At 65.7% G+C, this 26,628-nt stretch overlaps 2 protein-coding genes and 1 long non-coding RNA gene across 5 annotated transcripts; 1 reads left to right on the top strand and 2 right to left on the bottom strand.

Moving 5' to 3' along the window:
- Nucleotides 1-421: 421 nt before the first annotated feature.
- Nucleotides 422-5,651, bottom strand: WDR45 (WD repeat domain 45). Its single transcript, XM_039510432.1, has 11 exons — nt 5,556-5,651; nt 4,907-4,991; nt 4,410-4,484; nt 4,209-4,313; nt 3,982-4,087; nt 3,485-3,579; nt 2,915-2,994; nt 2,606-2,814; nt 1,263-1,364; nt 1,031-1,176; nt 422-951 (listed from the first exon to the last, which is right to left on the bottom strand). Exons 2-11 carry the CDS (start codon nt 4,953-4,955, stop codon nt 842-844), a joined length of 1,077 nt encoding a protein of 358 aa, XP_039366366.1. The 5' UTR covers nt 4,956-4,991; nt 5,556-5,651; the 3' UTR covers nt 422-841.
- A 2,212-nt stretch (nt 5,652-7,863) lies between these two features.
- Nucleotides 7,864-18,419, top strand: PFKFB1 (6-phosphofructo-2-kinase/fructose-2,6-biphosphatase 1). Of its 3 annotated transcripts, none has more exons than XM_039510418.1 (14): nt 7,864-8,199; nt 9,692-9,817; nt 10,083-10,179; nt 10,797-10,863; nt 10,947-11,021; nt 12,119-12,175; nt 12,892-13,013; nt 13,486-13,693; nt 14,616-14,762; nt 14,877-14,981; nt 15,417-15,546; nt 16,985-17,047; nt 17,253-17,317; nt 18,015-18,416. In XM_039510418.1, exons 1-14 carry the CDS (start codon nt 8,172-8,174, stop codon nt 18,072-18,074), a joined length of 1,350 nt encoding a protein of 449 aa, XP_039366352.1. In that variant the 5' UTR covers nt 7,864-8,171; the 3' UTR covers nt 18,075-18,416. The 3 variants fall into 3 exon arrangements, with proteins under 3 accessions (XP_039366352.1, XP_039366351.1, XP_039366353.1); XM_039510417.1 differs by lacking the exon at nt 7,864-8,199 and adding an exon at nt 9,362-9,480 and having other exon boundaries at nt 18,015-18,417; XM_039510419.1 differs by lacking the exons at nt 7,864-8,199; nt 9,692-9,817; nt 10,797-10,863 and having other exon boundaries at nt 10,082-10,179; nt 18,015-18,419.
- A 4,149-nt stretch (nt 18,420-22,568) lies between these two features.
- On the bottom strand, nt 22,569-26,383 carry LOC120388560. Its single transcript, XR_005590589.1, has 3 exons — nt 25,795-26,383; nt 25,643-25,706; nt 22,569-22,691 (listed from the first exon to the last, which is right to left on the bottom strand). It is a non-coding gene; the product is annotated as an uncharacterized LOC120388560 (long non-coding RNA).
- Between the last annotated feature and the right edge of the window lie 245 nt (nt 26,384-26,628).

Raw genomic sequence — 26,628 nt, 5'->3', positions numbered from 1 at the left:
TTCCTAACCTTCACCACACCAGTAATTCTAGCAGTGAACCAACTTCCCCCCCCCACCCCTTCATCGCACTTCTGGCTAATGAGAACACTGTCGTGTTAGGCCCAGCCCCTCCCATAGGCTGCAGATGGATAGTTCCATTGTGTAAGAAGGGGGTGAGGCAGGTGACGTCACCAGCTGTGGGGCACGGGAGATATTTAGCGTCTCTCACAGTCCTCCAGGGCTGACGGCTGGGACTTTTGTTCATGATCCTGTGGTTATGTCTAAGGGGTTAATCTGTGGATGTTTTCCAGACTCACAAGGTATGTCAGTAACAATCATAGAACAAAATCTCCTACCTCCCTATCTGACGTTGCTACACGCATTGTAACAGGACAATGATGTTCAGCAGATTATGGCTTTTCAAATGATACCTCACAAGGCATACTTTGTACAAAATATAACCATACACAAGCGGTGAATTGGGGGGGGGGGGGTTACAGCGTATTACAATGCGACTGAGGCTGGGGCGTGTCTGTGCCTGTAGGTGAAGGGAACAGCAGCAGAGAGTAAAAGCCAGGCTATTTCCCCTCCAGGCAGCTGAGTGTGAAACCAGGGAGGCTGGATTCAATTCCCGTCACGCCCCAGCTGATTCAAACTGAGCTGCAGCTCAGCACTGGGTGAGCCCTTCCAGTGCAATGTTATGTGCAGCTGTTGCCCCACCCTAGAGGTGGCTGCATCTCGATGCCAGGCGAGAGCGGGATGGGTGGTGGATCTCACAGCTGGAGCTTAATGTTCCCATGGCTAGAAGTCCATGACCCCCCCGCGATTCCGGCCTCGGGTGGGGGCTCCAGTGCGAGGGGGCTCAGAAGTCGTCGTCATCGCAGATGTCCAGGTAGACGTCAAAGGCCTCGCGGTTGCAGTTGCCATCGGGCGTGAAGACGTATTTGTGGAAGGTGCCGTCCACGCAGATCGCTGTGGGGGCGACGGGACACGGGTGTGAGATGGGGGGGACCCCACCCTCTCCCCCCTCCCGCTCTGCCCCCCCACTGACCAATGACGGAGTTGACGGTCTTGGCGGAGCTGCGGCCGAAGGCACAGACGCAGGCCGACTCCGCTGGCACCGTGAAGCTGGCCAGGCTCCACTGCGAGTCCACGTACTGGCCGATCACCGGGCCCACCTTGCCCACGCGCGCCAGCCTGGGGAGAGACACGTCAGGGGGGGCAGCGGGGGGGGATCGGAGCGGCGGTTGAGGGGCGGTGGGCAGGTTTGGGGGAGTACCTCCGCGGAGCGGCGGTTGAGGCGCGTGTCCTTCAGGGCGAAGACGTGAACCGTCCCCTTGTCGCTCGACGCGCAGAGAAAAGACGAGTCGTGGCTGAAGTTGATGCTGTGGAAATCGGGGGGGGGGGGTTACCAAGCGCCGTGATCTCCCCCCAGTGCTGCGAGCTTCCCCAGCAGTGCCCCCTGCGTGCTGCAAGTTCTCCCCAGCAATGACCCCCACTGGGGGATGTTGGTGCCCAGGGGAGAGGGCAGTGCCCAGGGGTCCGTGCCCAGGGGAGGGGGCAGTGCCGGGGGGTCCATGCCCAGGGGAGGGGTCCGTGCCGGGGGGTCTCACCAGTACTGGGTGGCAGGGTCTGCGCCCAGGGGAGGGGGCAGTGCCGGGGGGTCTCACCAGTGCAGGGTGGCGGGGTCCGTGCCCAGGAGAGGACAGTGCTGGGGATCCGTGCCCAGGAGGCAGCAGGGCCGAGGGGCGGGGGCCGTGCCGGGGGGTCTCACCAGTACAGGGTGGCGGGGTCCGTGCCCAGGGGAGGGGGCAGTGCCGGGGGCAGTGCCGGGGGTCCGTGCCCAGGAGGGGCAGTGCCAGGGAGGTCCATGGCCGGGGGGGCAGTGCCAGGGGGGTCCGTGCCCAGGGGAGGGGGCAGTGCCCGGGGGGGTCTCACCAGTGCAGGGTGGCAGGGTCTGCGCCAAGGGGAGGGGTCCGTGCCGGGGGGGTCTCACCAGTGCAGGGTGGCGGCGTCCGTGCCCAGGGGAGGGGGCAGTGCTGGGGGGTCCGTGCCCAGGGGAGGGGGCAGTGCTGGGGGGGGTCTCACCAGTACAGGGTGGTGGAGTCTGTGCCCAGGGGCGGGCAGTGCTAGGGGGTCCGTGCCCGGGGGCAGGGCCTGGGAGGGCCGTGGCCGGGGGTCCATGGCCGGGGGCAGTGCCAGGGGGTCCGTGCCCAGGAGGGGCAGTGCCGGGGGGTCTCACCAGTACAGGGTGGCAGGGTCCGTGCCCAGGGGATGGGGCACTGCCAGGGGGGTCCATGCCCAGGGGAGGGGTCCGTGCCGGGGGGGTCTCACCAGTACCGGGTGGCAGGGTCTGCGCCCAGGGGAGGGGCAGTGCCCGGGGTCTCACCAGTACAGGGTGGCGGGGTCCGTGCCCGGGGGAGGGGGCAGTGCCAGGGAGGTCCGTGCCCGGGGGGGGTCCGCGCCCAGGGGAGGGGGCAGTGCCAGGGAGGTCCGTGGCTGTGGGGGTTCCGTGCCCAGGAGGGGCAGTGCCAGGGAGGTCCATGGCCGGGGGGGGTCCGTGCCCGGGGGGGGCAGTGCCAGGGGGGTCCGTGCCCAGGGGAGGGGGCAGTGCCCGGGGTCTCACCAGTACAGGGTGGCGGGGTCCGTGCCCCGGCGCAGCTCCACCAGCTTCTCCTTGCTCTGGGTGTCGAAGAGGCGGATGAGGGTGCCCTGGCGGGAGGCCGACGCCACCACGGTGCCCGGCTGGTTGAGGGAGATGCAGGCGATCTCGCCCTGGTGGGCGTTGATGGTGAACGGCGCCGACGAGGTGCCCGGCTGGGTGCTCGACAGGTCCTGGGGGTGCAGGTGGGGCTAAGACCGAGCTGCCCCAGAGAGCACAGCCCCCCTCCACTTCCACAGCCTCAGAGTGCCCCCCCCCGTGCCCCCCACTCACCACCAGCTGCAGGCTGCCACACTTGTGCCCGGGGAACACCAGCAGCTGCTTCTCCAGACTGGGACAGAGATCGCAGAGCCCTGGGGGGAGAGCAGGAGTCTGGGCAAGGGGGTCCTGGGGGGCGCCGGGCTGGGCAGGGAGGTGCTGGGGGGGGTCTGTGCCCAGGGGAGCGGGCACTGCCAGGGGTGCTGGGGGACAGGCGGCTGCTGGGGGGCGCCGGGCGGGGCCGGGAGGTGCTGGGGGTATGTGCCCGGGGGAGCGGGCACTGCCAGGGGTGCTGGGGGACAGGGGGCTGCTGGGGGGAGCCGGGCTGGGCTGGGGAGGCTGGGGGTGCCGGGCTGGGCAGGGAGGTGCTGGGGGTCTGTGCCCAGGGGAGCGGGCACTGCCAGGGGTGCTGGGGGACAGGGGGCTGCGGGGGGGCGCCGGGCTGGGCAGGGAGGTGCTGGGGGGGTCCGTGCCCGGGGGAGCGGGCACCGCCAGGGGTGCTGGGGGACAGGGGACTGCTGGGGGGTGTCGGGCTGGGCAGGGGGGTGCCAGGGGGAGGGGGCGTCACGCTGGGGGGGTCTGTACCTTTGGGGTTGTCCCGTGTGTCGAACTCGAAGAGCTTGGTGGGATTCTCCGGGAAGGAATAAACGTAAATCCGGTTCCTCAGCACAATGATGATCCTGAAACACAAGAACCCGGACGCCTGGGTTCTCTCCTGGCAAGGGGAGGGGAGTGGGGGCTAGTGGTTAGAGCAGGGGGGCTGGGAGCCAGGACTCCTGGGTTCTCCCCTAGCTCTGGGAGGGGAGTGGGGTCTGGTGGTTAGTGGCGGGGGGCCGGGAGCCAGGACTCCTGGGTTCTCTGCCCGGCTCTGGGAGGGGAGTGGGGGCTGGTGGTTAGAGCGGGAGGGTGGGAGGCCGGACGCCTGGGTTCTCCCCCGGCTCTGGGAGGGGAGTGGGGGCTAGTGGTTAGAGCGGGAGGGTGGGAGGCCGGACGCCTGGGTTCTCCCCCGGCTCTGGGAGGGGAGTGGGGGCTGGTGATTCGAGGTGGGGGTTGGGAGGCCGGACGCCTGGGTTCACACTCACTTGTCGTGTCTCATGCGCACGGCCAGGGCAGGTTTGGTGAAGGTGAATTCCAGAACCAGCTTGTCTTTGCCTCCCTTCCCCTCGCGGGCGTCGTCCCAGATCAGCACTGGGGGGGACATAGGTGAGAGCAGACAGTGCTACCCCCAAATCCTCCCCCCCCACCCCAGAGCTGGGGAGAGAACCCAGGAGTCCGGGCTCCCAGCCCCTCCCCCCCCCCGGGTACATACCTGAGATCTCTGAGAATTTGGGGTTCCCTCCTCCCCCTACAATGGCCAAGAGGTTGGATCGATGCAGCATCTCAACCAGGGCCACGCTGCCGACCTGCTCGTGATCTGGGGGGTAGAAAATCGGGGTGGAGTCCGATGCCACCCCCCCAGCCAGCCCCCCCCATCCCCTGCCCTCCCCACCAGGCCGCCCCCCCTCCTTACCCAGGTGCCCTTTCTCCATGAGCGGCTCCACATTGTAGATTCGCACCCCGGACTCCATCGCGCAGCAGAAGCAGCCTGGAGGGAGGGGCAGAGAGCGGGTTAAACCCCAGCCCCACCGTGGGGGAAGGGGCTTCCAGGACGCCTGGGTTCTCCCCCTGGCTCTGGGAGGGGGAGTGGGGTTTGGTGGTTAGAGCAGGGGTGGGGGCAGGGCCTCGGACGCCTGGGTTCTCCCCCTGGCTCTGGGAGGGGGAGTGGGGTTTGGTGGTTAGAGCAGGGGCGGGGGCAGGGCCTCGGACGCCTGGGTTCTCCCCCTGGCTCTGAGAGGGGAGTGGGGTTTGGTGGTTAGAGCAGGGGCGGGGGCAGGGCCTCGGACGCCTGGGTTCTCCCCCTGGCTCTGGGAGGGGAGTGGGGTTTGGTGGTTAGAGCGGGGGCAGGGCCCCGGACTCCTGGGTTCTCCCCTTGGGGGGCGGAGGCGGGGTTCAGGGGGTGCTGCTTACTCTGGTCCTGGTTGAAGCGCAGGCTGTTCACCCCGCGTGGCTGCGCCATGCTGCAGGGGGGCCCCCGGATCCCAGCGACAGGCAGCTGAGGAGTGGGGGGAGGGGCAGGGGGGGAGAGGAGCGTGAGGCTGCGCTCCAGCCCCCCACCCAGCTCCCCCAAACCCCACTGATCCTCCAGGATCGCGCTGCCCCCAGTGTCTGCCCCAGCCACTGTCCCCCAAATCCCCCCGCCTCCCACAATCCCCTGCCCCGCTGTGCCCGAGTCCCCCACCCCCACCACTATGTTTCTATCTGGGTGCCCCCTGCCCCACAACATTCACCTTGCGACCCATCCCTGCCTAGGCATCCCCCAGCCCCCAGATCCATCTCCCCAGCCCCGCTGACCCCACAATCGCAACCTCCCAGGCCAGCCCCACCTCCCCACGAGCCTAGCCCAGACCTCCCTCCTGCCCCACTGTCCCCACGAGCCCAGCCCCCAGCCCAGCCCCACTGTCCCCACGAGCCCAGCCCCCAGCCCAGCCCCACTGCCCCCACGAGCCCAGCCCCACCTCCTCCCACGAGCCCAGCCCCACTGCCCTCACGAGCCCAGCCCCCAGCCCAGCCCCACTGTCCCCCACGAGCCCAGCCCCCCAGCCCAGCCCCTGCTTACCCCGCAGGAAGCGGGGCGGGAGGCAAACACCAGCTGATCTGGTTCTGCCGGGTCACACAGGGGAAGGGACGCTGACAGTTCGTCACGTGATCGACCTGGACGATGGGTGAAGCCCGAGCGGCCATGTTGGACGCTGGCAGCGGAGCTTCGTTGCCCTTAGTAACGCCAGTTGGCAGCCATCTTGGATACTGGCAAATAGCCAAACATTCCCCCCCCCCCGCATGTCAAAGGAAATAGTCACCGCACCACCCCCCCCCGCCCCATGGAGACCTGGAAGCCCGGACTCCGGCTCTGGGAGGGGAGTGGGGGCGGGTGGTTAGAGCAGGGGGGGCTGGGAGCCAGGATGCCTGGGTTCTCCCCCGGCTCTGGGAGGGGAGTGGGGGCTGGTGGTTAGAGCAGGGGGGGCTGGGAGCCAGGACTCCTGGGTTCTCTCCTGGCTCTGGGAGGGGAGTGGGGGTGGTGGGTTAGAGCAGGGGGCTGGGAGCCAGGACTCTGGGTTCTCCCTGGCTCTGGGAGGAGTGGGGGCGGGTGGTCCGCGCCGGGGGGGCGGGGCGCCAGGCCGCCTGGGGTCTCTCCGGGCTCTGGGAGGGGAGGGGGGCGGGTGGGTTAGAGCAGGGGGGGCTGGGAGCCAGGACTCCTGGGTTCTCCCCCGGCTCTGGGAGGGCAGTGGGGGCGGGGGGGTTAGGGCAGGGGGGACTGGGCGCCAGGACTCCGGGGTTCTCTCCTGGCTCTGGGAGGGGAGTGGGGGCTGGTGGGTTAGAGCCGGGGGGGCCGGGAGCCAGGACTCCTGGGTTCTCTCCTTGGCTCTGGGAGGGGAGTGGGGCCTGGTGGTTAGAGCAGGGGTGAGCTAGGAGCCAGGACTCCTGGGTTCTCTCTCCGGCTCTGGGAGGGGAGTGGGGCCTGCTGGTGAGAGGGGGGGGGCTGGGAGCCAGGACTCCTGGGTTCTCTCCTGGCTCTGGGAGGGCAGTGGGGCTGGTGGGTTAGCGCCGGGGGGACGGGGAGCCAGGACTCCTGGGTTCTCTCCTGGCTCTGGGAGGGCAGTGGGGCTGGTGGGTTAGAGCAGGGGCTGGGAGCCAGGACTCCTGGGTTCTCTCCCGGCTCTGGGAGGAGTGGGGCTGGTGGTTAGAGCAGGGGCTGGGAGCCAGGACTCCTGGGTTCTCTCCTGGCTCTGGGAGGAGTGGGGCTGGTGGGTTAGAGCAGGGGGCTGGGAGCCAGGACTCCTGGGTTCTCCTGGCTCTGGGAGGAGTGGGGCTGGTGGTTAGAGCAGGGGGCTGGGAGCCAGGACTCCTGGGTTCTCTCCTGGCTCTGGGAGGAGTGGGGCTGGTGGGTCAGAGTGGGGGGGGGCTGGGAGCCAGGACTCCTGGGTTCTCCCCGGCTCTGGGAGGGCAGTGGGGCTGGTGGGTTAGAGCAGGGGACTGGGAGCCAGGACTCCTGGGTTCTCTCCTGGCTCTGGGAGGAGTGGGGCTGGTGGTTAGAGCAGGGGGCTGGGAGCCAGGACTCCTGGGTTCTCTCCTTGGCTCTGGGAGGAGTGGGGCTGGTGGTTAGAGCGGGGGCTGGGAGCCAGGACTCCTGGGTTCTCTCCCGGCTCTGGGAGGGGAGTGGGGGCTGGTGGTTAGAGCAGGGGGGACTGGGAGCCAGGACTCCTGGGTTCTCTCCTGGCTCTGGGAGGGCAGTGGGGCTGGTGGGTTAGAGCAGGGGGGACTGAGAGCCAGGACTCCTGGGTTCTCTCCTGGCTCTGGGAGGGCAGTGGGGCTGGTGGGTTAGAGCAGGGGGGACTGGGAGCCAGGACTCCTGGGTTCTCTCCCGGCTCTGGGAGGGCAGTGGGGGCTGGTGGTTAGAGCAGGGGGGGCTGGGAGCCAGGACTCCTGGGTTCTCCCCCGGCTCTGGGAGGGCAGTGGGGGCTGGTGGTTAGAGCAGGGGGGGCTGGGAGCCAGGACTCCTGGGTTCTCCCCCGGCTCTGGGAGGGCAGTGGGGGCTGGTGGTTAGAGCAGGGGGGCTGGGAGCCCGCACTCCTGGGTTCTCCCCCGGCTCTGGGAGGGCAGTGGGGCTGGTGGTTAGAGCAGGGGGATTTGTCTCCTGCAGTCTACACCTGTGCTGCCCCTGCTCCCCACAGCGCCCCCTGGTGGGGCTGGAGCAGCCAGGAGCTCCACACGCCCCACCCCCAGTTGTTAGTATCTCTCCTCCCCAACACACCTGTGAGAGGTGTGGAAAGGGGCGGGGCCAATACATTTACGTGTCCTGGGGGTGGGGCTTCAGGGGCACCTGGGGGAGGCTGGGCTGGCAGGGGACTTTGTCTCGGGTGGGGGGAGTATGATACACTGGGGGGGGCAGGTAATCCTATGGCCTTCCTAATCCTGCTTCCCAGAGCAGGGAAGAGAACCCCGGCGTCCTGGCTCCCAGCCCCCGCCATGCCCGGTGTAATATTAGCTGTGACCTTTGCAGCGGGGCACATGGCTCCGGCTGGAACAGCTCCCTGGTTTGTTTTTGCTTCCACTGAGTCGATGTGGGGCTGACCAAGGTGTCCTACTGCCCCCCCCGGCCCCCATGCCCCAGGAGCCTGACTCCCACCCCCCTTCTCCAACCCACTTGACACCCCCCCCCCCAAAGCCCTGAGCCATGGAGCAAAAGCCAACTAAGATACCAGGTAAGGAAGCAAAGACTCACTTGGTCTGAGTTGGGTCTTGACTGGGAGCCAGGAGGGTTGGGGTAATGGTTAGTGCAGGGGGGGGGCTGGGAGCCAGGACTCCTGGGTTCTCCCCCTGGCTCCGGGCAGTGAGTGGGATTGGATGGTTAGTGTAGGGCGGGCTGGGAGCCAGGACTCCTGGGTTCTCCCCCTGGCTCCGGGCAGTGAGTGGGATTGGATGGTTAGTGCAGGGCGGGCTGGGAGCCAGGACTCCTGGGTTCTCTCCCAGCTCTGGGCAGTGAGTGGGATTGGATGGTTAGTGCAGGGGGAGGTCTGGGAGCCAGGACTCCTGGGTTCTCCCCCTGGCTCCGGGCAGTGAGTGGGATTGGATGGTTAGTGCAGGGCGGGGCTGGGAGCCAGGACTCCTGGGTTCTCCCCCTGGCTCCGGGCAGTGAGTGGGATTGGATGGTTAGTGCAGCAGGAGGCTGGAAACCAGGACTCCTGGGTTCTCTCCCGGCTCTGGGAGGGGAGCAGGATCTGCTGGTTAGAGCAGGCAAAGCCTGGTCCCTTTTAATGCCCCCAGCCACATCCTTGGCATTGGGCCTGCTTAGGTGTGAAGCTGCTTGTCCTCTAGACAGGGAGAATTCCAAGAGCCCCCCCCACTTTCCCCGTGGGGGGTCCTTTGCCGGGATCCCGACCTCCCCCAGGCCGCTCCGCTCTTGCTGTGACAGTGCTGCAGGATCCACACTTGGGGTGGGTCTGGAGCTGGCCTGCCAGAGCCCCAGATTGGCAGGAGATTCGCCCCTGGCCCCATTCTGCGCGTGGCGGGGGAATGTCCTCCCCGATCTCCGGCCTCCCTCTGTGAGGGGGCATCAGCCTTTGGTCCTGAGCCTGGCGCGCTGGCAGGCTCCCGGGCACGCGGATGATCAGCACGGGAAGCGGGCAGGGGGATTGGGGACAGGGGACCCACTGTCTGGCCAGGCAGGGGGGCTGGGAATGGGGCTGGCACCCATCTGGCCCCAGGGCAGGGACTGGCTGGCTTCGGGGGGCGGGGATCAGTGTTATCTGCAATGTACACAGCACGGGGGTCAGTGATCTCGGTGTCCCTCCCCCCCCTCCCCCCCCCGCAGGCTGCCCAGAGGGTGGGACCAGCTGGTCCCAGGGCAAGGGGCAGCCTGTGGGGCTGAGGTGCCTGGTGAGCTCCCGGGGGCAGGATGTCGGAGATGGGGGAGCTCACCCAGACGCCGCTGCAGAAAGTGTGGATCCCGCATGCCAGCAACCGGCTGCGCCAGCGCAGGGGGTGTGAGTCGGGGTGGCCTGTGGGGGGCGCTGGCTCTCGTCCGGCCCCAGGGCAGGGACTGGCTGGCTTACGGGGTTAGGGAATGGGGCACGGGGCCTGTCCCCTCTAGGGGGTTCTAGCCTCAGGGTGGGGGGATTTGAGGGTGCAGCTTGGTTTGGGGATCTGGCCTCTAGCCCCTATCGCTAACGGTGTCTGTTCTCCCTCACACAACAGCTGCTGTGCCTCAGTTTACCAATTCACCCACTATGGTGATCCTGGTGGGGCTGCCAGCCCGTGGGAAGACCTATATCTCCAAGAAGCTGACCCACTACCTGAACTGGATTGGGATCCCCACCAAGGGTGAGGTGGGGGGCGGGCTGGGGTTCAGAGGAGATGGCGGGTGGGGATCAGGGCAGCTGGAGTCTCTAAGGGGGGGGGGGTCCGTGGAGCTGGCTGGAACAGAGATCTCTGGGGGGAGGGAATTGTGGAGCGGGCAGGGGGTCAGGTGTCCGATTGTGGAGGCAGGGAATTAGGGGACAGGGTGGGTGTCTGTCGGAGGAGGGTATCCCGGGGAGCTGTGGGGAGGGGCACGGGGACCCCAGCCCACCCCCCACTCTCCCCGCAGTGTTCAACGTGGGGCAGTACCGCCGCGAGGCCGTGCAGACCTACCAGAACTACGAGTTCTTCCGGCCAGATAACCAGGAGGCCATGCACATTCGCAGGTGAGGGGGTGAGCTGGGGGCACTGCTGGGGGAAGCTTGTGGCACTGCTGGGGGGAAGCTTGCAGCGCTGGGGGTGACCCTGGTTGGAGGCACTGCTGGGGGAAGCTCACGGTGCTGGGGTGACCCTGGTTGGGGCACTGCTGGGGAAGCTCATGGCGCTGGGGGGACCCGGGTTGGAGGCACTGCTGGGGGAAGCTCACGGTGCTGGGGTGACCCTGGTTGGGGGCACTGCTGGGGGGAAGCTCACGGCGCTGGGGGACCCTGGTTGGGGGCACTGCTGGGGGAAGCTCGCGGCGCTGGGGGGGACCCTGGCTGGGGGAAGCTTGCGGTGCTGGGGGGCACTGCTGGGGGAAGCTCACGGTGCTGGGGGGGGACCCTGGTTGGGGGCACTGCTGGGGGGAAGCTCACGGCGCTGGGGGTGACCCTGGTTGGGGGCACTGCTGGGGGAAGCTCATGGCGCTGGGGGGGGACCCTGGTTGGGGGCACTGCTGGGGGAAGCTCGCGGCGCTGGGGGGGACCCTGGTTGGGGGCACTGCTGGGGGGAAGTTTGCAGCACAGCCTGGGGGAGGTCTGGGGTACATATAAGGGTCTCACCCCTCCCCTCCCCTCCCCCCCAGGGAGTGCGCTCTGGCCGCTCTGAAAGATGTCCACACTTACCTGAGCCGGGAGGAGGGACAGGTCGCGGTAAGAGGGACCCTCCCCCTTCCTCCCCCCAGCCAGACCCCTGGGCCCATCTACCCCGGCCTCATGCCTGCTCCTATGTTCAGGTGTTTGATGCCACCAACACGACCCGGGAGCGAAGGAACATGATCCTGCAGTTCGCCAGAGACCATGGCTACAAGGTGAAGTCTGGCCCAAGGCACTGCTGCAGGGGAAGTCCGCAGTACTTTGGGGGCCTTGGTTGGGGGCGCCAGCGGGGGGAAGCTCACAGCACTGGGGAGACTGCCGGGGGGAGGAGTGCAGCACTGGGAGGGGGGTATCTGGCTGGGGGCACTGCCGGGGGGAAGGGCGCAGCGCTGGGAGGGGGTGTCTGGCTGGGGCACTGCCGGGGAAGGGCGAGTGCTGGGAGGGGAGTCTGGCTGGGGCACTGCCGGGGAAGGGCGCAGCGCAGGGGCACTGCCGGGGGGAAGGGCGCAGCGCTGGGAGGGGGGTGTCTGGCTGGGGCACTGCCGGGAAGGGCGCAGCGCAGAGGGCACTGCCGGGGAAGGGCGCAGCGCTGGGGGCACTGCTGGGGGAAGGGCACAGTGCTGGGAGGGGGTGTCTGGCTGGGGCACTGCCGGGGAAGGGCGCAGCGCAGGGGCACTGCCGGGGAGGAGTGCAGCGCTGGGAGGGGGTATCTGGCTGGGGGCACTGCCGGGGGGAAGGGCGCAGCGCAGGGGCACTGCCGGGGAAGGGCGCAGTGCTGGGGTGTCTGGCTGGGGCACTGCCGGGGAAGGGCGCAGTGCTGGGGTGTCTGGCTGGGGCACTGCCGGGGAAGGGCGCAGCGCTGGGGTGTCTGGCTGGGGCACTGCCAGGGGAAGGGCGCAGTGCTGGGAGGGGGTGTCTGGCTGGGGCACTGCCGGGGAAGGGCGCAGCGCTGGGGCACTGCCGCGGGAAGGGCGCAGTGCTGGGAGGGGGTGTCTGGCTGAGGGCACTGCCGGGGAAGGGCGCAGCGCTGGGGTGTGTCTGGCTGGGGCACTGCCGGGGAAGGGCGCAGTGCTGGGAGGGGGTGTCTGGCTGGGGCACTGCTGGGGGAAGGCGCAGCGCTGGGGGTGTCTGGCTGGGGCACTGCCGGGAAGGGCGCAGTGCTGGGAGGTGTCTGGCTGGGGGCACTGCCGGGGGGAAGGGTGCAGCGCTGGGGGGGGGGTGTCTGGCTGGGGGCACTGCTGGGGGGCACGGGCCCAGCGCTGGGATCTCCAGTCACTGTCAGACCCACTTTAACACCTCGCCGCCCCCCCAGGTGTTTTTCATCGAGTCCATCTGCGACGACCCGGATATCATCGAGGAGAACATCACAGTGAGAGAAACACGCCCCCTCGCAGGGACCAGGCTGTCCCGGTTCCCCCCACACACACACACACACTGGGGGGGCAGGCAGCCTGGGGGTGTTCCACACACACACACACTGGGGGAGGTGGGTGGCCCGGGGTGTCCCCCCACACACACACACACACGGGGGCGGGAGGCAGGCGGGCGGCCCGGGGTGTGTCCCCCCCCACACACACACGGGGGGGGAGGCAGGCGGGCGGCCCGGGGTGTGTCCCCCCCCACACACACACGGGGGGGAGGCAGGCGGGCGGCCTGGGGTGTCCCCCCCCACACACACACACGGGGGTGGGGGAGGCAGGCGGGCGGCCCGGGGTGTCCCCCCCCACACACACACACACACAGGGGCGGGAGGCAGGCGGGCGGCCCGGGGTGTCCCCCCCCCACACACACACGGGGGGGGAGGCAGGCGGGCGGCCCGGGGTGTCCCCCCCACACACACACACACGGGGGGGGGGGGAGGCAGGCGGGCGGCCCGGGGGGTCCCCCCCCCCCCCCACACACACACGGGGAGGCAGGCGGGTGGCCCGGGGTGTCCCCCCCCACACACACACACACACAGGGGCGGGAGGCAGGCGGGCAGCCCTGGGTGTCCCCCCCACACACACACACACGGTGGGGGAGGGGGGCCCCTCGGCTCCGGGCCCCTCGGCTCCGGGCCCAGCTCCCTGGCCTCCCCCCCCGCAGCAAGTGAAGCTGAGCAGCCCGGACTACAAGGACTGTGACCGGGAGGAGGTGGTGGAGGATTTCCTCAAGCGCATCGAGTGCTACCGGCTCCACTACCAGCCCCTGGACGACGAGCTGGACAGGTGAGACCCCCCCCTTCCCGTCCAGAGCGGGGGAGAACCCAGGCGTCTGGGCTCCCAGCCCCCGCTCCCCACCCAGAGCGGGGGAGAACCCAGGCGTCTGGGCTCCCAGCCCCCCCTTCCTGCCCAGAGCGGGGAGAACCCAGGCGTCCGGGCTCCCAGCCCCCGCTCCCCACCCAGAGCGGGGAGAACCCAGGCGTCCGGGCTCCCAGCCCCCACTGCCCTCCCAGAGCCGGGGAGAGAACCCAGGCATCCGGGCTCCCATCCCCCCCTGCTCTAACCACCAGCCCCCGACTCCCCTCCCAGAGCCGGGAGAGAACCCAGGCGTCCTGGCTCCCACCCCCCTGCTCTAGCCACCAGCCCCCACTGGCCTCCCAGAGCCAGGGAGAGAACCCAGGCGTCCGGGCTCCCAGCCCCCACTCCCCTCCCAGAGCTGGGACCCAGGCGTCCTGAGCCCCTGCTCATCCCCCCCCAGCGCCCTGTCCTACATCAAGATCTTCAACGTGGGGCTGCGGTACCTGGTGAACCGGGTGCAGGACCACGTGCAGAGCCGCACCGTGTATTACCTGATGAACATCCACGTCACGCCGCGGGCCATCTACCTGACCCGGCACGGCGAGAGCCGGCACAACCTGCAGGGGCGCATCGGCGGCGACTCGGGGCTCTCCCCCCGCGGCCGGCAGGTGGGGGCGGCTCGGGGCTCTCCCCCCCCGCGGCCGGCAGGTGGGGGCGGCTCGGGCTCTCCTCGGCAGGTGGGGCGGCTCCCGCGCCGGCAGGTGGGGCGGCTCGGGGCTCCCCGGCGGCAGGTGGGGCGGCTCGCTCCCCGCGGCCGGCAGGTGGGGGCGGCTCGGGGCTCCCCGCGGCCAGCAGGTGGGGCGGGGCACAGGGGCAACTCAGGGCTCCCCGTGGCCAGCAGGTGGGGCGGCATCGGGTGACTCAGGGCTCCCCGCGGCGAGCAGGTGGGGCGGGGCACAGGGGGCACTCGGGGCTCCCGCGGCCAGCAGGTGGGGCGGCTCGGGGCTCCCGCGGCCAGCAGGTGGGGCGGGGCACAGGGGCAACTCGGGCTCCCGCGCCAGCAGGTGGGGCGGGCACAGGGGCGGCTGGGGCTCCCCGCGGCCAGCAGGTGGGGCGGCTCGGGCCCCGCGGCCAGCAGGTGGGGGCGGCTCGGGGCTCCCCCCCGCGGCGAGCAGGTGGGGGCAGCATCGGGGTGACTCAGGGCTCCCCCCCCGCGGCCAGCAGGTGGGGGCAGCATCGGGGTGACTCAGGGCTCCCCCCCGCGGCGAGCAGGTGGGGGCGGGGCACGGGGGTGACTCGGGGCTCCCCCCCGTGGCGAGCAGGTGGGGGTGACTTGGGGCTCCCCCCCGCAGCGAGCAGGTGGGGGCGGGATCGCAATGAGGGGACTTGAGGGGTGGGGACTGGATGACAGTGGCACCCCCCCAGTGCACACATTTGGGGGGCTGGAAAGCTGCACCCCCATAGCAAGTGGGGATGAGGCAGTTGCTACCAGGGGATCAGGGCTCTCCCGTGCTAGAAGCAGCGACACAGGGAGGGAGCCAGGGCCTCCCTGGCTGGGGGACGGGGGTCACCCCCTCTCCGCCCCCCTAGTTTGCCTCGGCCCTGGCCAGCTTCATCGAGAGCCAGAACATCCGGCAGCTCAAGGTGTGGACCAGCCACATGAAGCGGACGATCCAGACGGCCGAGGCCCTGCACGTGCCCTACGAGCAGTGGAAGGCGCTGAACGAGATTGACGCGGTGAGAACCCAGGTGTCCGGGCCTCCCATCCCCTAGATCCCCCCCTTCCCTCCCGAGGTGGGGACAGAGCCTGAGCGGCCGGCCACCCCCGGGTAATGGTGTGGGGTGTTTCAGGGCGTCTGTGAGGAGATGTCCTATGAGGAGATCCAGGCCCATCACCCGGAGGAGTTTGCCCTGCGTGATCAAGACAAATACCGCTACCGCTACCCCAAAGGGGAGGTAAGGGGGTGCCCTGCACCCCGACTGGAGCAATGGGGGGGATTCACTTGTCAGTAACCCATGAAACTCCCTGTCACATGATCTTGGAGGCAAATTCTAGTGAGACATAAATAACCTGGGGAACTCACTGCCACTGTGTGTTTAGCAGCGCACGCAGCCTGTGGAACCCCTTGCAGGTCAGCGATGGGGCTCCTGCCGTGGGGTTTTCCTAAGGGGAATGAATTTGGCACCACGCAGCCTGTGGAACTCCCTGCCCCATGATGCAGGGGGGCAATGTATTTCACACACACACGGAGCCCGTGGAACTTCCTGCCACTGTAGGATCTATGGGCAGATTTGGGGGGTGACTGTTGTTATCCTGGGCCGGGGGCGGAGGAGATGGAGGGAGGCAGCGTCTCTCTCATCGGCATCGCCCCCCCCCCCAACTCTCCCCAGTCATACGAGGACCTGGTGCAGCGGCTGGAGCCCGTCATCATGGAGCTGGAGCGGCAGGAGAACGTGCTGGTGATCTGCCATCAGGCCGTCATGCGCTGCCTGCTGGCCTATTTCCTGGACAAGAGCGCAGGTACCCCCCCCCCCTCTAGCTGCCCCCTGGGACATGCTGTACCCGGCGTGGCACCGTGTCGTTCACGCCTGGCCGCGAAGGGATCACAGGGAAGGTCGGGATGTGCTGAACCCCATGGTGACCGGCGAAGAGGGTGAGGCTTGGCTGGACGGCTGTTACTGAGATACGCTGGGAGCCCCCGGTGCCCCACGCCCAGGCGGGGTGTGAACAAGGGGGGGGGCTGCTCCGCTCTGTGCCACAGCAGGGCCCCCAGGACCCGGCCGGGCTGGCGGACGCCAGGCTCAGGGCCTGGGGGATAAAACAGGACGGTGGCATCTCCTCCCCCGCCTGCGCTGGAAGACGGGGACGATCGAGACCTGAACCGAGCAGGCTGGGCCCAAGGTTCAGGGGGAGCCTGTGTATGGACGTAACGGCCCCGCAGCGTCCGGGGGGGCGAGAACCCGCTCGGTCGAAGCAGGTTTGGGACTCGGACAATGTGCTTCCCTTTGATCTCCTCTGGCGAGTCTCCGACCTCTCGTGCCTCTCCCTGCTCGGCTAGTGGCAGCAGCCAGTCCAGGCCCTGCCCCGGCCCCCAGCAACGTGCCGCGCCTGCTCTCCCAGCCACGCCCGAACAGAGCCAGGGCGACCCCCGCGCAGCCCTCGCTCCCCAGAAACGTGCGGCTCCCTCCAAACAGTGCAAACGTCCGTCATTGCATCGACGGGTAACGAACCCGCCCTGCCTCCGAGGAGCCCCCCAACCCCGCCGGGTTAGATCAACCCGGGCACTAACCAGAGCAGGGGAGCTGGCAGTGACACAGGCACAACATCCCAAACTAACAGGAGAAAAGCACCAGCTCACTCCTCCACTTCACCAAGCTAAATAGGATCTGAGAGCACCCGGTCTCTCACCCCATAACTTGCAGCTGTCCCTGCGAAGTGGAAAGCGGCCAGTTCGGACCAGTCCTCCCAGTTCACGGATGGGTTTTTGATCCCGTGGGTAGAGATGGGGGAGGAGAGGGAGCCACTCTTATATCCTAACCCTTTTCACTGAAAAAGTCCTTGCTGGCTCATGCAGTTCCATGACGTATGTACTCTGCAAACATACATGCCTTTGTCCAGCCCCGTCCAGTTAGACAGGTCATGGCTCTAACACGTTGCTGGCGAGCCCGTGTGTCTTCGTCCCTGGGAAAGTGGCTTGTGAGTGGTGCCCAGAATGATAACACAGCAGTAACAATCGTACAGCCAAATCTCATAACTCCCTAGACAATGTCGATACACACACTGTAACAGGACAGCGATGTTCAGCGGATTATGACTTTTCAAGGTCCACCTCACAAGGCTTTATACAAAATATAACCACCATATAAAAGTGGTGACTATGGGGAACAGTGTGTCCCATGGGCTGGATCCTGTGCACCCCAGAACTCCCCCATCTAAGGGCCCTCTTCTCTCCCCACAGAGGAGCTGCCCTATCTGAAATGCCCGCTGCACACCGTGCTCAAACTGACCCCCGTGGCATACGGTGAGTGCATCTCCATCCACCATGGGCTGGTCCCGCTGCCCTCAGACAGGTGCCTCTGGGTCCATTCGCATCCTACTGGCAGGTCCCCCCCCGCCCCAATCTTGGGGACCAGACCCAGTTATATGCCCTGCCCCAGGGAGGAAAGGGGGGGCACGGATCTCTCTGCTCTAATCTAGGGGCCTTCTCCTTTATGGGGTGCTGGCAGGTTGTCAAGTGGAGTCCATTTTCCTCAACGTGGAGGCTGTGAACACGCACCGGGAGCGCCCCCAGGTGAGTGGCTTCCTCCGCTGCCCCCAAGCTGGGGGGCTAGGCCAGTGCTCTCTCCCAGTCCTGATCTCACGGAGGGACACCCAGAAACTGACAAAAGCCCATGTGAAATTAACACCCTCCAGGCCTGTCCCCTGCAACCCTCCCCCACCTTGGGAGGGGGAAGCAGATCTGCAAGCCCCCCAACCATTTCCTCTATCCCCCCCATCGCAGTACCTGCCCCACAAAGCTAGCCTGCCCCCCCCCTTCCTGGCACTACTGGACCACCCCTCTGGCCAGCCTGGAGCCCACCAAATGGCCCCGCTTGAAAGATCTTGGTCTGGAAACTCTCCCAGCTTGGGGTGCAGGTAAAGTCAATTTGGCCCCCATAACCAGGATGTGCCCCCTTCCTGCCAGCTCCTAAATCGCCTCACTGCCCCCTTCCTGCCCCCCATCCCACTATACGGCCACTAAACTCCATGTGTAACCTGTGCTAACATCCCTGGGGGTGCACCTGACACCCCACCTGACAGCAGGGGTCCATCACAGATACCCCTGCCTGAGATCAGGGCTCCAGGCATGACACAGTCCCTGCCCAGAGACCAGTCTAAATGATCGGGGGTAGGGAGGGGACCCCCCCCCGCTCTCAAAGCCATGGGACCAGGCACGGCTCCAGCCAGCAAGGCGGGCGTGACCCTGGGCCTCCCGGATCTCGTTGCAGAATGTCGACGTGACGCGGGAGCCCGAGGAAGCACTGGGGACGGTGCCCCCCCACTATTAACTGCTTGTGCCCATTAAAGCCGGCTCTCTCCTTTGCCACGGCTGTGTAGTCGGTGCTGTTCTCCCCGGGAGGGTGGTGGCACTAGACTGGAGACACGGATTTCCGCATGCGCTCGGCTTTTAATGGGTTCCTAGCCCCCAGCGAGCCTGGCAAGGGGGTGCTGCCCCGAGCAACGCTGCCTGAGTGTGCAGAGAGCCTGAGCCAATTGCTCGGCCCTGAGCGGAATCAGGCAGCAAGGCTCCGTGATCGCCATGGGGCATGAATACCACGGGGAGGAACGCAGCAGCGGCAGACACAGGCCCAGCTGTCAGGTAACCGACCCCCTCGGCTACGCAGTGTTAAGATCTGGGGCTCCCCAGCTGCCTGCTGCAAAGACCCCATGAGTAACAGAACTGACCCCACCGCTAACAGGGGAGGGGCTAATGCTGGGTGAATTACCAGGGAGTTTGCCCCTCTGGAGAGGAATCCCACTGCGGGGCGACTTGGGAGGGAGAGGTTTGCACAAGCTGCCTGGGGCCCTCCCCAGCAAGGTGAGGAGGGGTCTCTGCAGCTGAGGTGTAGCTGTGCTGGGGGGGAAGGCAGTGGCCCAGGGGCTCCTTGGGCGCTGGGCTCAGCATGGGCAGGGGCCCCTGGTTCACAAGGCGCCGTGGGTGAAGTGGGGGCTGGCCGCTTCCTCCTGCGCGCCCCCCGGCTGGCCCCACCAGGGGCACTGCAGCTGCCGCCTGCTCCAGGCTTTGGGGTCCTTGCTCTGGATCTGACGGGCAGAGCCAGGAATGGGGGCTGGGACAGCCCCCCCCCCCCCGATCCTACATGGGCACCAGCAGCCCTTAGGGGGCACAGTCACCTAACCCCTGTAGGGGACCCCCCAAACCTCAGCTCCCTTGGTTGCCCAAGAATTACCCCCCCCGGGGTTTTAGCCCTCACCCTCCTATCCATAGCCCCATGGCCCCTCTGAGTGAACCTCAGCCCCCTGGGGCTAGCCCCCGGATCTGCATCTTGGAGGTCTCCTTGGTGGCCTGCGCCCCCCACTGGAACTCACCCTCGGCCGGGTCCGTGGTGAGCGTGCAGCTGTACTCCAGGTACCCGAGGGATCGGGGCAGGGGGATCAGCGACCATCACATCTTCACACACAGCCCCGCCCACATCCTCCCTCAGGGCTCACCCCCGCACTCAGCCCCACTTCCTCCATCTGAGCCCAGTAACCGGCTCCCAGCATGGCAGAGTGGGTACACCACTGGGTCCCGGACACCTGGGTTCTAGCTGGCCCACTTCTCCTTTCCTCGTGCCTCAGTTTCCCCACAGTCCCTGAGGGGCCCAGCCTCCACCCTCCCCATTGCAACTCCATGCACCCCTCCCTTTCCCAAAGGTCTTGGGGCTTCCCACTCTCCAGAGCCCCAGGGGCCAGCCCTCCTCCCCCTCCCCAGAGGGAAAATGGCTCACTTGGTCTCCCCAGCCGCCAGAGAAGGGTAAAGGACCCGCCCAGGCTGCGTGTCCCTGACACCTGCGGGCACAGGGAACCAGCCGCCTGTGTGGCGGGGTATAAACGGCCAGGCTCTGGGCTCTGCCGGCCACGCGGGATCCAAACCGCCCACCCCCAGGCTCACAGAGCGGCCACCCGACCCACCGGGCCATCACAGCACCTCAGACAGGCCCAGATCTACCCTACGGTGAGTGAGAGCAGGACTCCTGGGTTCTGGGCCTGGCAGCCAGGCCTCACCGCCAGCCTGTCACCTCCCCTATCCCACTAGCCCCCACTCCCATCCCAGAGCCGGCCATAGAACCCAGGAGTCCTGGCTCCCCCCGCCTCACTCTAACACTCCCCTCCCTGACAAGCCCAAACAAATTCCACAGTCACCAACTCCCTGACATCCCCCCAGCCCTCGCGTCTCTTCCTGGAAGGGTTGGGGATAGAATGTGTTAAAGGGGCTGGGCTCAGGGGGCACAGCCCCCCTGCTCTGCAAGCCCCTCCATTGGGGGGCAGGAGAGCTCAGGGGTTGAAGCACTGGCCTGCTAAACCCAAGGTTGTGAGTTCAATCCTTGAGGAGGCCACTTAGGGATCTGGGGCAAAAATTGGTCCTGCTAGTGAAGGCAGGGGCTGGACTCGATGACTTGTCGAGGTCCCTTCCAGTTCTAGGAGATTGGCATATCTCCAATTATTACCTATTACCAGAGGGGAGGAGCCTACAGCTCCTGGGGGTGGAGATTAATCCCTGGTATCCCAGACTCCACAGCTACCTGGGTCCCATTTACAGTTTCTTCAACATCTCCCACACATCAGCTGAAAGGGCAGAGAGCGCCTGTCAGTCAGGGGGCGGGGCTCTTAGGGAAGGGGCGGGGCTTCACTCCTTAGCAGCGTTGCCCTTCATGTAGATGAAGCTGAGGGTGAGGGGTCCAGCTTGGCCGTGCAATCGTCCCTGCAACACGCCGGGGGGTGTCACTCGCCTGGGGACTCTGCGGAGGGCTGGGGATCTGGACAAGGAGGTAAGCGGGTTTAATGGCAGAGCAAAGACCCTGCTCAAACCTCACAGAGCTGGAAAAAGAACCCCGGTGTCCTAGCTCCCAGCCTCCCCCACTCTAACACTAGACCCCCCTCCCCTCCCCGAGCTGGGGATAGGACCCAGGAGTCCTGCCTCCCTTGCTGTAACCATCAGAGCGGGGCATGGGCACTGCCAGGCAGCCTTCTGGCCGCTAGGGGCAGGGGACACAGTGCCAGGATGGGGGCATGCAGGGATCAGCCCTGGCAGTTTTTAGGGGGTGGGATTGGGTGGGTGGAGCCTAATGACAAGGATTAACCCTTGAGGGCTTGGAAGCCTCCCCAGAGGGGGGATCTGTGACAGCCAGCCGGCCCCTCCCTGTTTCAGGTTCTCCTGTCCAGGTGCGGCAGGTTGCTGACCAGGATTAGATGCGACGCTTGGTGTCTATCTCCACCTGTTGCAGCCCAAACACCCCCCCCCCCAGGTAACTGCGCAGAGGCTTGGGATGGGGAGTGGAGTCCCGTGGTTAGAGCAGGGGGTGCAGAGAGGCAGGACTCCTGAGTTCTCTCTTTCAGTGGCTACTAGCCAGGCTGGGCGGGGATGGTGGCCCTGGCCTCTGTTTGCCAGAAGCCGCGAATGGGCGACGGGACGGATCACTCCATAATCGCCCTGTCCTGTTCGGGGGCACCTGGCACTGGCCACGGTCAGAAGACGGGACGCTGGGCTGGCCAGTCTGGCCGGTCCAATGGTCTCTCCTGGACGTTGGGAGGGGAGTGACAGCTAGGGGCTGGAGCAAGGCGGTCTGGGAGTCAGGGCTCCTGGGTTCCATCCCTGACAAAGAGGTAAGTGACGTTGAATGGTTAGAACAAGGGGGCTGGGAACCAGGACGCCTGGGTTCTATTCCTGGCATCAGGAGGGGAGTGGCAAGAGGAAAGGGCTACACCGGGGGTGGGCAGCCCCTGGCACAGGTGCCGAAGGCGGCACGCGAGCTGCTGTTCAGTGGCGCTCACACTGCCCGGGGCCTGGCCACTGGGCTGGGGGCTCTGCATTTTATTTAATTTTAAATGAAGCTTCGTAAACATTTTAAAAACCTTATTTACTTGACACACCCCAATAGCTGAGTTCCAGATTACAGACGCGCAGAAAGAGACCTTCTAAGAACGTTAACGTGGCTGACCGGCCCGCGAGACCCCCAAGTACAGGGAGTGGGCGAAGACTCGGCCCAGCACTGCTGAAAGGCTGCCGGCCCCCGGGCTCCACCAGAACGGAGCCAAGCCTGCCCCGGCCCCCCGGGCAAACACAACGGCTCCGAACTCTGCTTAAAGGTCGCTCGACTGAAAGACGGTCCCCCCCGCAGCACGGCGCCCCCTAGTGCCTGGCACCCCGCAGCACAGCGCCCCCTAGTGCCTGGCACCCCACAGCACAGCGCCCCCTAGCGCCCGGCCCCCCCGCAGCACGGCGCCCCCTAGCGCCCGGCCCCCCGCAGCACGGCGCCCCCTAGCGCCTGGCCCCCCGCAGCACAGCGCCCCTAGTGCCTGGCACCGCAGCACGGCGCCCCTAGTGCCTGGCACCCGCAGCACGGCGCCCCCTAGTGCCTGGCCCCCCTCAGCACAGCGCCCCCTATTGCCTGGCCCCCCGCAGCACAGCACCCCCTAGTGCCTGGCACCCCGCAGCACGGCGCCCCCTAGTGCCCGGCCCCCGCAGCACGGCGCCTGCGCCCCTAGCGCCCGGCACTGACCGGCCCCGCAGCACGGCGCCCCCTAGCGCCCGGCCCCCCGCAGCACGGCGCCCCTAGCACTCCAGCCCCGCAGCACGGCGCCTAGCGCCCCTAGCGCCCGGCACTGACCGCCCCGCAGCACGGCGCCCCTAGCGCCCAGCACTCGCAGCACGGCGCCCCCTAGCGCCCGGCACTAACCGGCTCCCCCGCAGCATGGCGCCCCCTAGCGCCCGGCACTGACTGGCCCCCCGCAGCACGGCGCCCCCTAGCGCCTGGCACTGACCGGCGCCCCGCAGCACGGCGCCCCCTAGCGCCTGGCACTGTCCCAGTCCCAGAAGAGTGTGACCCGCTGGAGGGTCCTGCTGGCTCGGTTAACGATCTCGGAGTAGACCTCTTTGTAGTCCTTGATGGCATTCTTTAGAATATCTACAAGGGGGGAGAGGGGGAGCCCTGTTACAGCCATTCTGATGGCTCCTAGCGCCCCCTGCTGGCAGGACAGGGCCCCTCCAACCCCGCTGGGCCAGTGGCACAACCAGAAATGGAACCCAGGGGTCTGGAGTTGTAACTTCCGAGTGACTGTCCCAGGGACATCCAACTGCTCATCAGACGCCCCCCGGGGCTCCCATAACCTGCACCATGGGGATCAAGTCGGGTCTCTGGAGGTTTCAAACCTTGCTGGCAGGGCCATCCTTCGCCGTAGGCAGAACAGGCAGCCGCCTAGGGCACCACTAGGTCTGGGGGCACCTGACAGCCGGGAAGCAGTGGAGCATGTAAGAGCAGGCTGCTGGGTCCTAGAGAGAGCCGAATGCAGCACAGGCTGAGGGAGGGGATTGGCTGCTGGGGTCTCTGGGAAGGGGTGGGGGAAGGAACACACCTGTAGGGTGACCAGATGTCCCAATTTTATAGGGACTCCTGATTTTTGGGTCTTTTTCTTATATAGGCTCCTATTCCCCCCACCCCCATCCCGGTTTTTCACACTTGCTGTCTGGTCACCCTAGGTGGGGGTAATTGGTACCTATATGAGACAAGCCCCAAATATTGGGACTGGCCCTATAAAATCAGGACATCTGGATCTGGTCACCCTAGCTGGGGAGCGCGTCTCTCCCCCGGGCTGGCAGTGATCCACCTCATCCGGGGGGAGCTGCACAGGGCAGGATGAGCTGCTGTGGCTCCGTGGGTGCCCCGTCCCTGAGGTCAGATGCTGGGCTAACTTCACCATGGTCCGTTGGGCTGGCAGTGGTGCCCATTGGCGTGTGATCGGACCGGAGGGTTTGCTGCTGCTGTTGCCACTCTGCACCCCAAGAGGTGGATTTTGGGGTCCTGCAGTTTTCCACCTATCTCCTCCTCTACTGCAGCTGTTGGACCAGCAGGCTGGGGGTGAGCCAAGCAGGAAAGCAGGGCTGTGTTGCCATTTAGATTGTCATTTAACAACTTTGTTTGCAAAAGAGCTTGCTAACAATCCTGAATTCAATTTCAATATTTTCTTTTTACAAATCAATATCTTAGCCAAAAACAGAAAATTAAGTTGTTGACAATTATTTGTGACAAGTCTGGTATGGGGAAGGGAGTGGGCCAGTTTTCAGCAGAGAGACAAAAAATGTCGCCTGACTTTCCTCTAGCCTGTTACTGCTCAATAGAGCCCTCCAGCAACGGTAATATGCTCCTCTCCTTACTAGTGTATAGAGCAGGGGTCGGCAACCTACGGCACATGTGCCAAAGGTGGCCCGCGAGCTGAGTTTCGATGGCACGCGGCGGTGGGCTGAGCGGCTCAGCCTGCCGCTGCTCTGGGGTTCCAGCTGCTGCCCCATTGCCACCCGGGGTCCCGGCCACCGGCCCCACTCAGCACCCACTGCTGGCCTGGGGACCCCCCAAGGAACCCCAGGCTGGCAGCGGGCTGAGCAGGCCGGCAGCTGAGACCCCGGCTGAGCCACTCAACCCGCTGTCGGCCTGGGGTTCCATTCACTCAGCTGGTAGCGGGCTGAGCAGGACTAAATTCAACGAAACAGGAAAACAAGAGCAACTAATGACAAAGTGCAAGAACCTAGAGCAGTGATCCCCAACCTTTTTTGTCTGGCGGGCACCAGACGAAGGACCGTGGTGGTGGACAAGCATCCACCAAAATGCCCCCCAAAATTTGGCAGCATTTCAGCGGCAACTCCTCTGGATGACGCTGCTTATCAGCGGCAAGCGGCGTCATCCAGAGGCGTCGCCGCTGAAATGCCGCCGAATTTCACTGGCATTTCAGCGGATGCTTGTCCGTCGGCCAGTACGCAGGTGCACTGAGAGGCCCCTGCGGGCGCCATGGCACCCACGGGCACCGCGTTGGGGACCCCTGACCTAGAGAGCCTCCTGAAGCACGGTGATCGTTTTGATTTAAATGGACTTGAACTGTACGAAGAATTAAGTACACTGTCATCAATGTTGCCACATGCAAAATCGATAATAGACATTGTACAGTTTACTCAGACCAGCAAACTTGTTGACATATATCCTAATGTGTACGTTGCCACGCGTATTCTACTGACAATTCCTGTAACAGGAGCATCAGGAGAACGGAGTTTCTCAAAACTAAAGCTCATTAAAAACTATCTCCGTTCTATGAGTGAGGAACGCTTGACTGGTCTTGCTATTCTTGCAATCGAACAAGCCATCACTTTGTCTTTGTCATTCGATGACTTTATTCCTGATTTTGCAGCCAAAAAAGCCAGAAAGATGCTTTTAATTAAAAACAAATCCTTGTTTCAATACCTCTTCATAGAAATTTCCAATAAAATGTTGACAAATTAAAAAAATTATATTATTTGCATCATTCTGTCAAATCAGAATTTTTTCGATAGTGCTACTTCTTTAGTGCTAGTGCATCAGCATTACAATGTGCTTAACTATGTTAAACTGGTTTTCATAACATGCATGTGGCAAGGTTTCCAGTAGCGTAAGCTTATGCTTGTGTTGCTAAGAGCAAGACAGGCACAGGGGCACCAGTTTAATAATCCCGCCTAGGGCACCATAAATCCTAAGGACGGCCCTGCGTGCTGGTGACTGGGAAATCAGGACTCCTGGGTTCCATCTGCAGCTTGGGGAGGGGAGTGGGGTCCAGTGGTTAGGGCAGGGGTGGCTGGGAGTCAGGACTCCTGGGTTCTATCACCAGCTCTGAGAAGGGAGCGCAAGGCAGTGACTACAGAAAAGCTCATCAAAGCACATAGATGTGGCACATGCAGTGTGAAAAGCACCTTGCTGAATCCTGCCCCTGCGGCTTCAGAGACCTGGGTTCAGACTGAGTGGGGAACAGAAGTGGCCTCAGGGAGCCCCTCTGCTAACCTGAAGGGGACTGTGGACCCCCCAGCCCGAACTCCGTGACCATCCAGCAGGCATCTTACCTGCCCATCTGATGGGGACTTTCTTCTAATCCTTGGCCAGCTGGAATGGCACCAATTTACTCACCTGCAGGGGGAGGACAAGCTGTTACCCAAAGGGATGGGGCTGCTCTGGGGGAAGAACAGGCCCCCCTGAGCCACAGAGGCCCCCCTACCTTCTGATCCACTTGAGCCCCTGAGAATCTCGCCACGTTGCGCTGCAGCGGGCTGGGCCTCTTCCATGGCCACGGTTTCCACCTGGGCAGAGGCGGAAGAGGATCAAAGCAGAACACGGGGGGTAGGGAAGGGATTTGGGTGCCAGAAACTCTCTTTGCGAGGAGGGAGCTGGCTAAGGGCATGGGGCCTTTCCCCACAAGGGGGTGCCGGCTCCCATCTGGCCCCAGGGTGGGGGAGTGGCTGGGGGCAGAGGGGTGAGGAATGGGATGGGGGGGGAGTGGCTGGGGGCAGGGAGGGGGGTCAGCATAGGGAAGTCCCCAGGACAAGCTCCATCCCTCGTTTAGGCCATTGCTCCCAGGTGGCTCGTCCGCCCTCTGGGTATGGAGGGTACAGGAGCAAGGGGAGGTTGCTAAGGGGGGCTGGGGCGCAGCCTCTGGCTCCCCCCCCCCCCCCCACTGCCCTGGCGGATCCCAGCTCCCAGGGGGAGGGTTGCCAGGCCCATGCTCCTGCCTCTGGGCCCCGCTCTCCCCATGCCGGGGGGCTCAAGGTCGTTAGCCGCCCCAAGTGCCACCTCAACCCCCCGCGCTGTCCCTGGGACTGTCCACGCTGCCTGGCCCCCGCCTCGCGCCTGCGCCGCCCCCGGCCTCGTGCCGCGAACGGCCGCTCCCCTCCCAGCCCCGCCCCCCTCGGGTTTAAACAGCTGCGCCGAGGGTGGCGGTTGGTTTCCAGTCACGGGGTGGGCGCGTGGGCGCCCTCCCTGGCCCGCCCCCTACAGGCCCCGCCCACAGGTCCCGCCCCATTGCGGCTGCAGCAGCCCCGAGGAGCCGGACTCC

Source organism: Mauremys reevesii, linkage group 22 (genome assembly GCF_016161935.1).
Source record: "Mauremys reevesii isolate NIE-2019 linkage group 22, ASM1616193v1, whole genome shotgun sequence".
Lineage (NCBI taxonomy): Eukaryota > Metazoa > Chordata > Testudines > Geoemydidae > Mauremys > Mauremys reevesii.
Note: the sequence above shows the minus strand (reverse complement) of the source record. Positions and strands in the feature narration are given on the sequence as shown.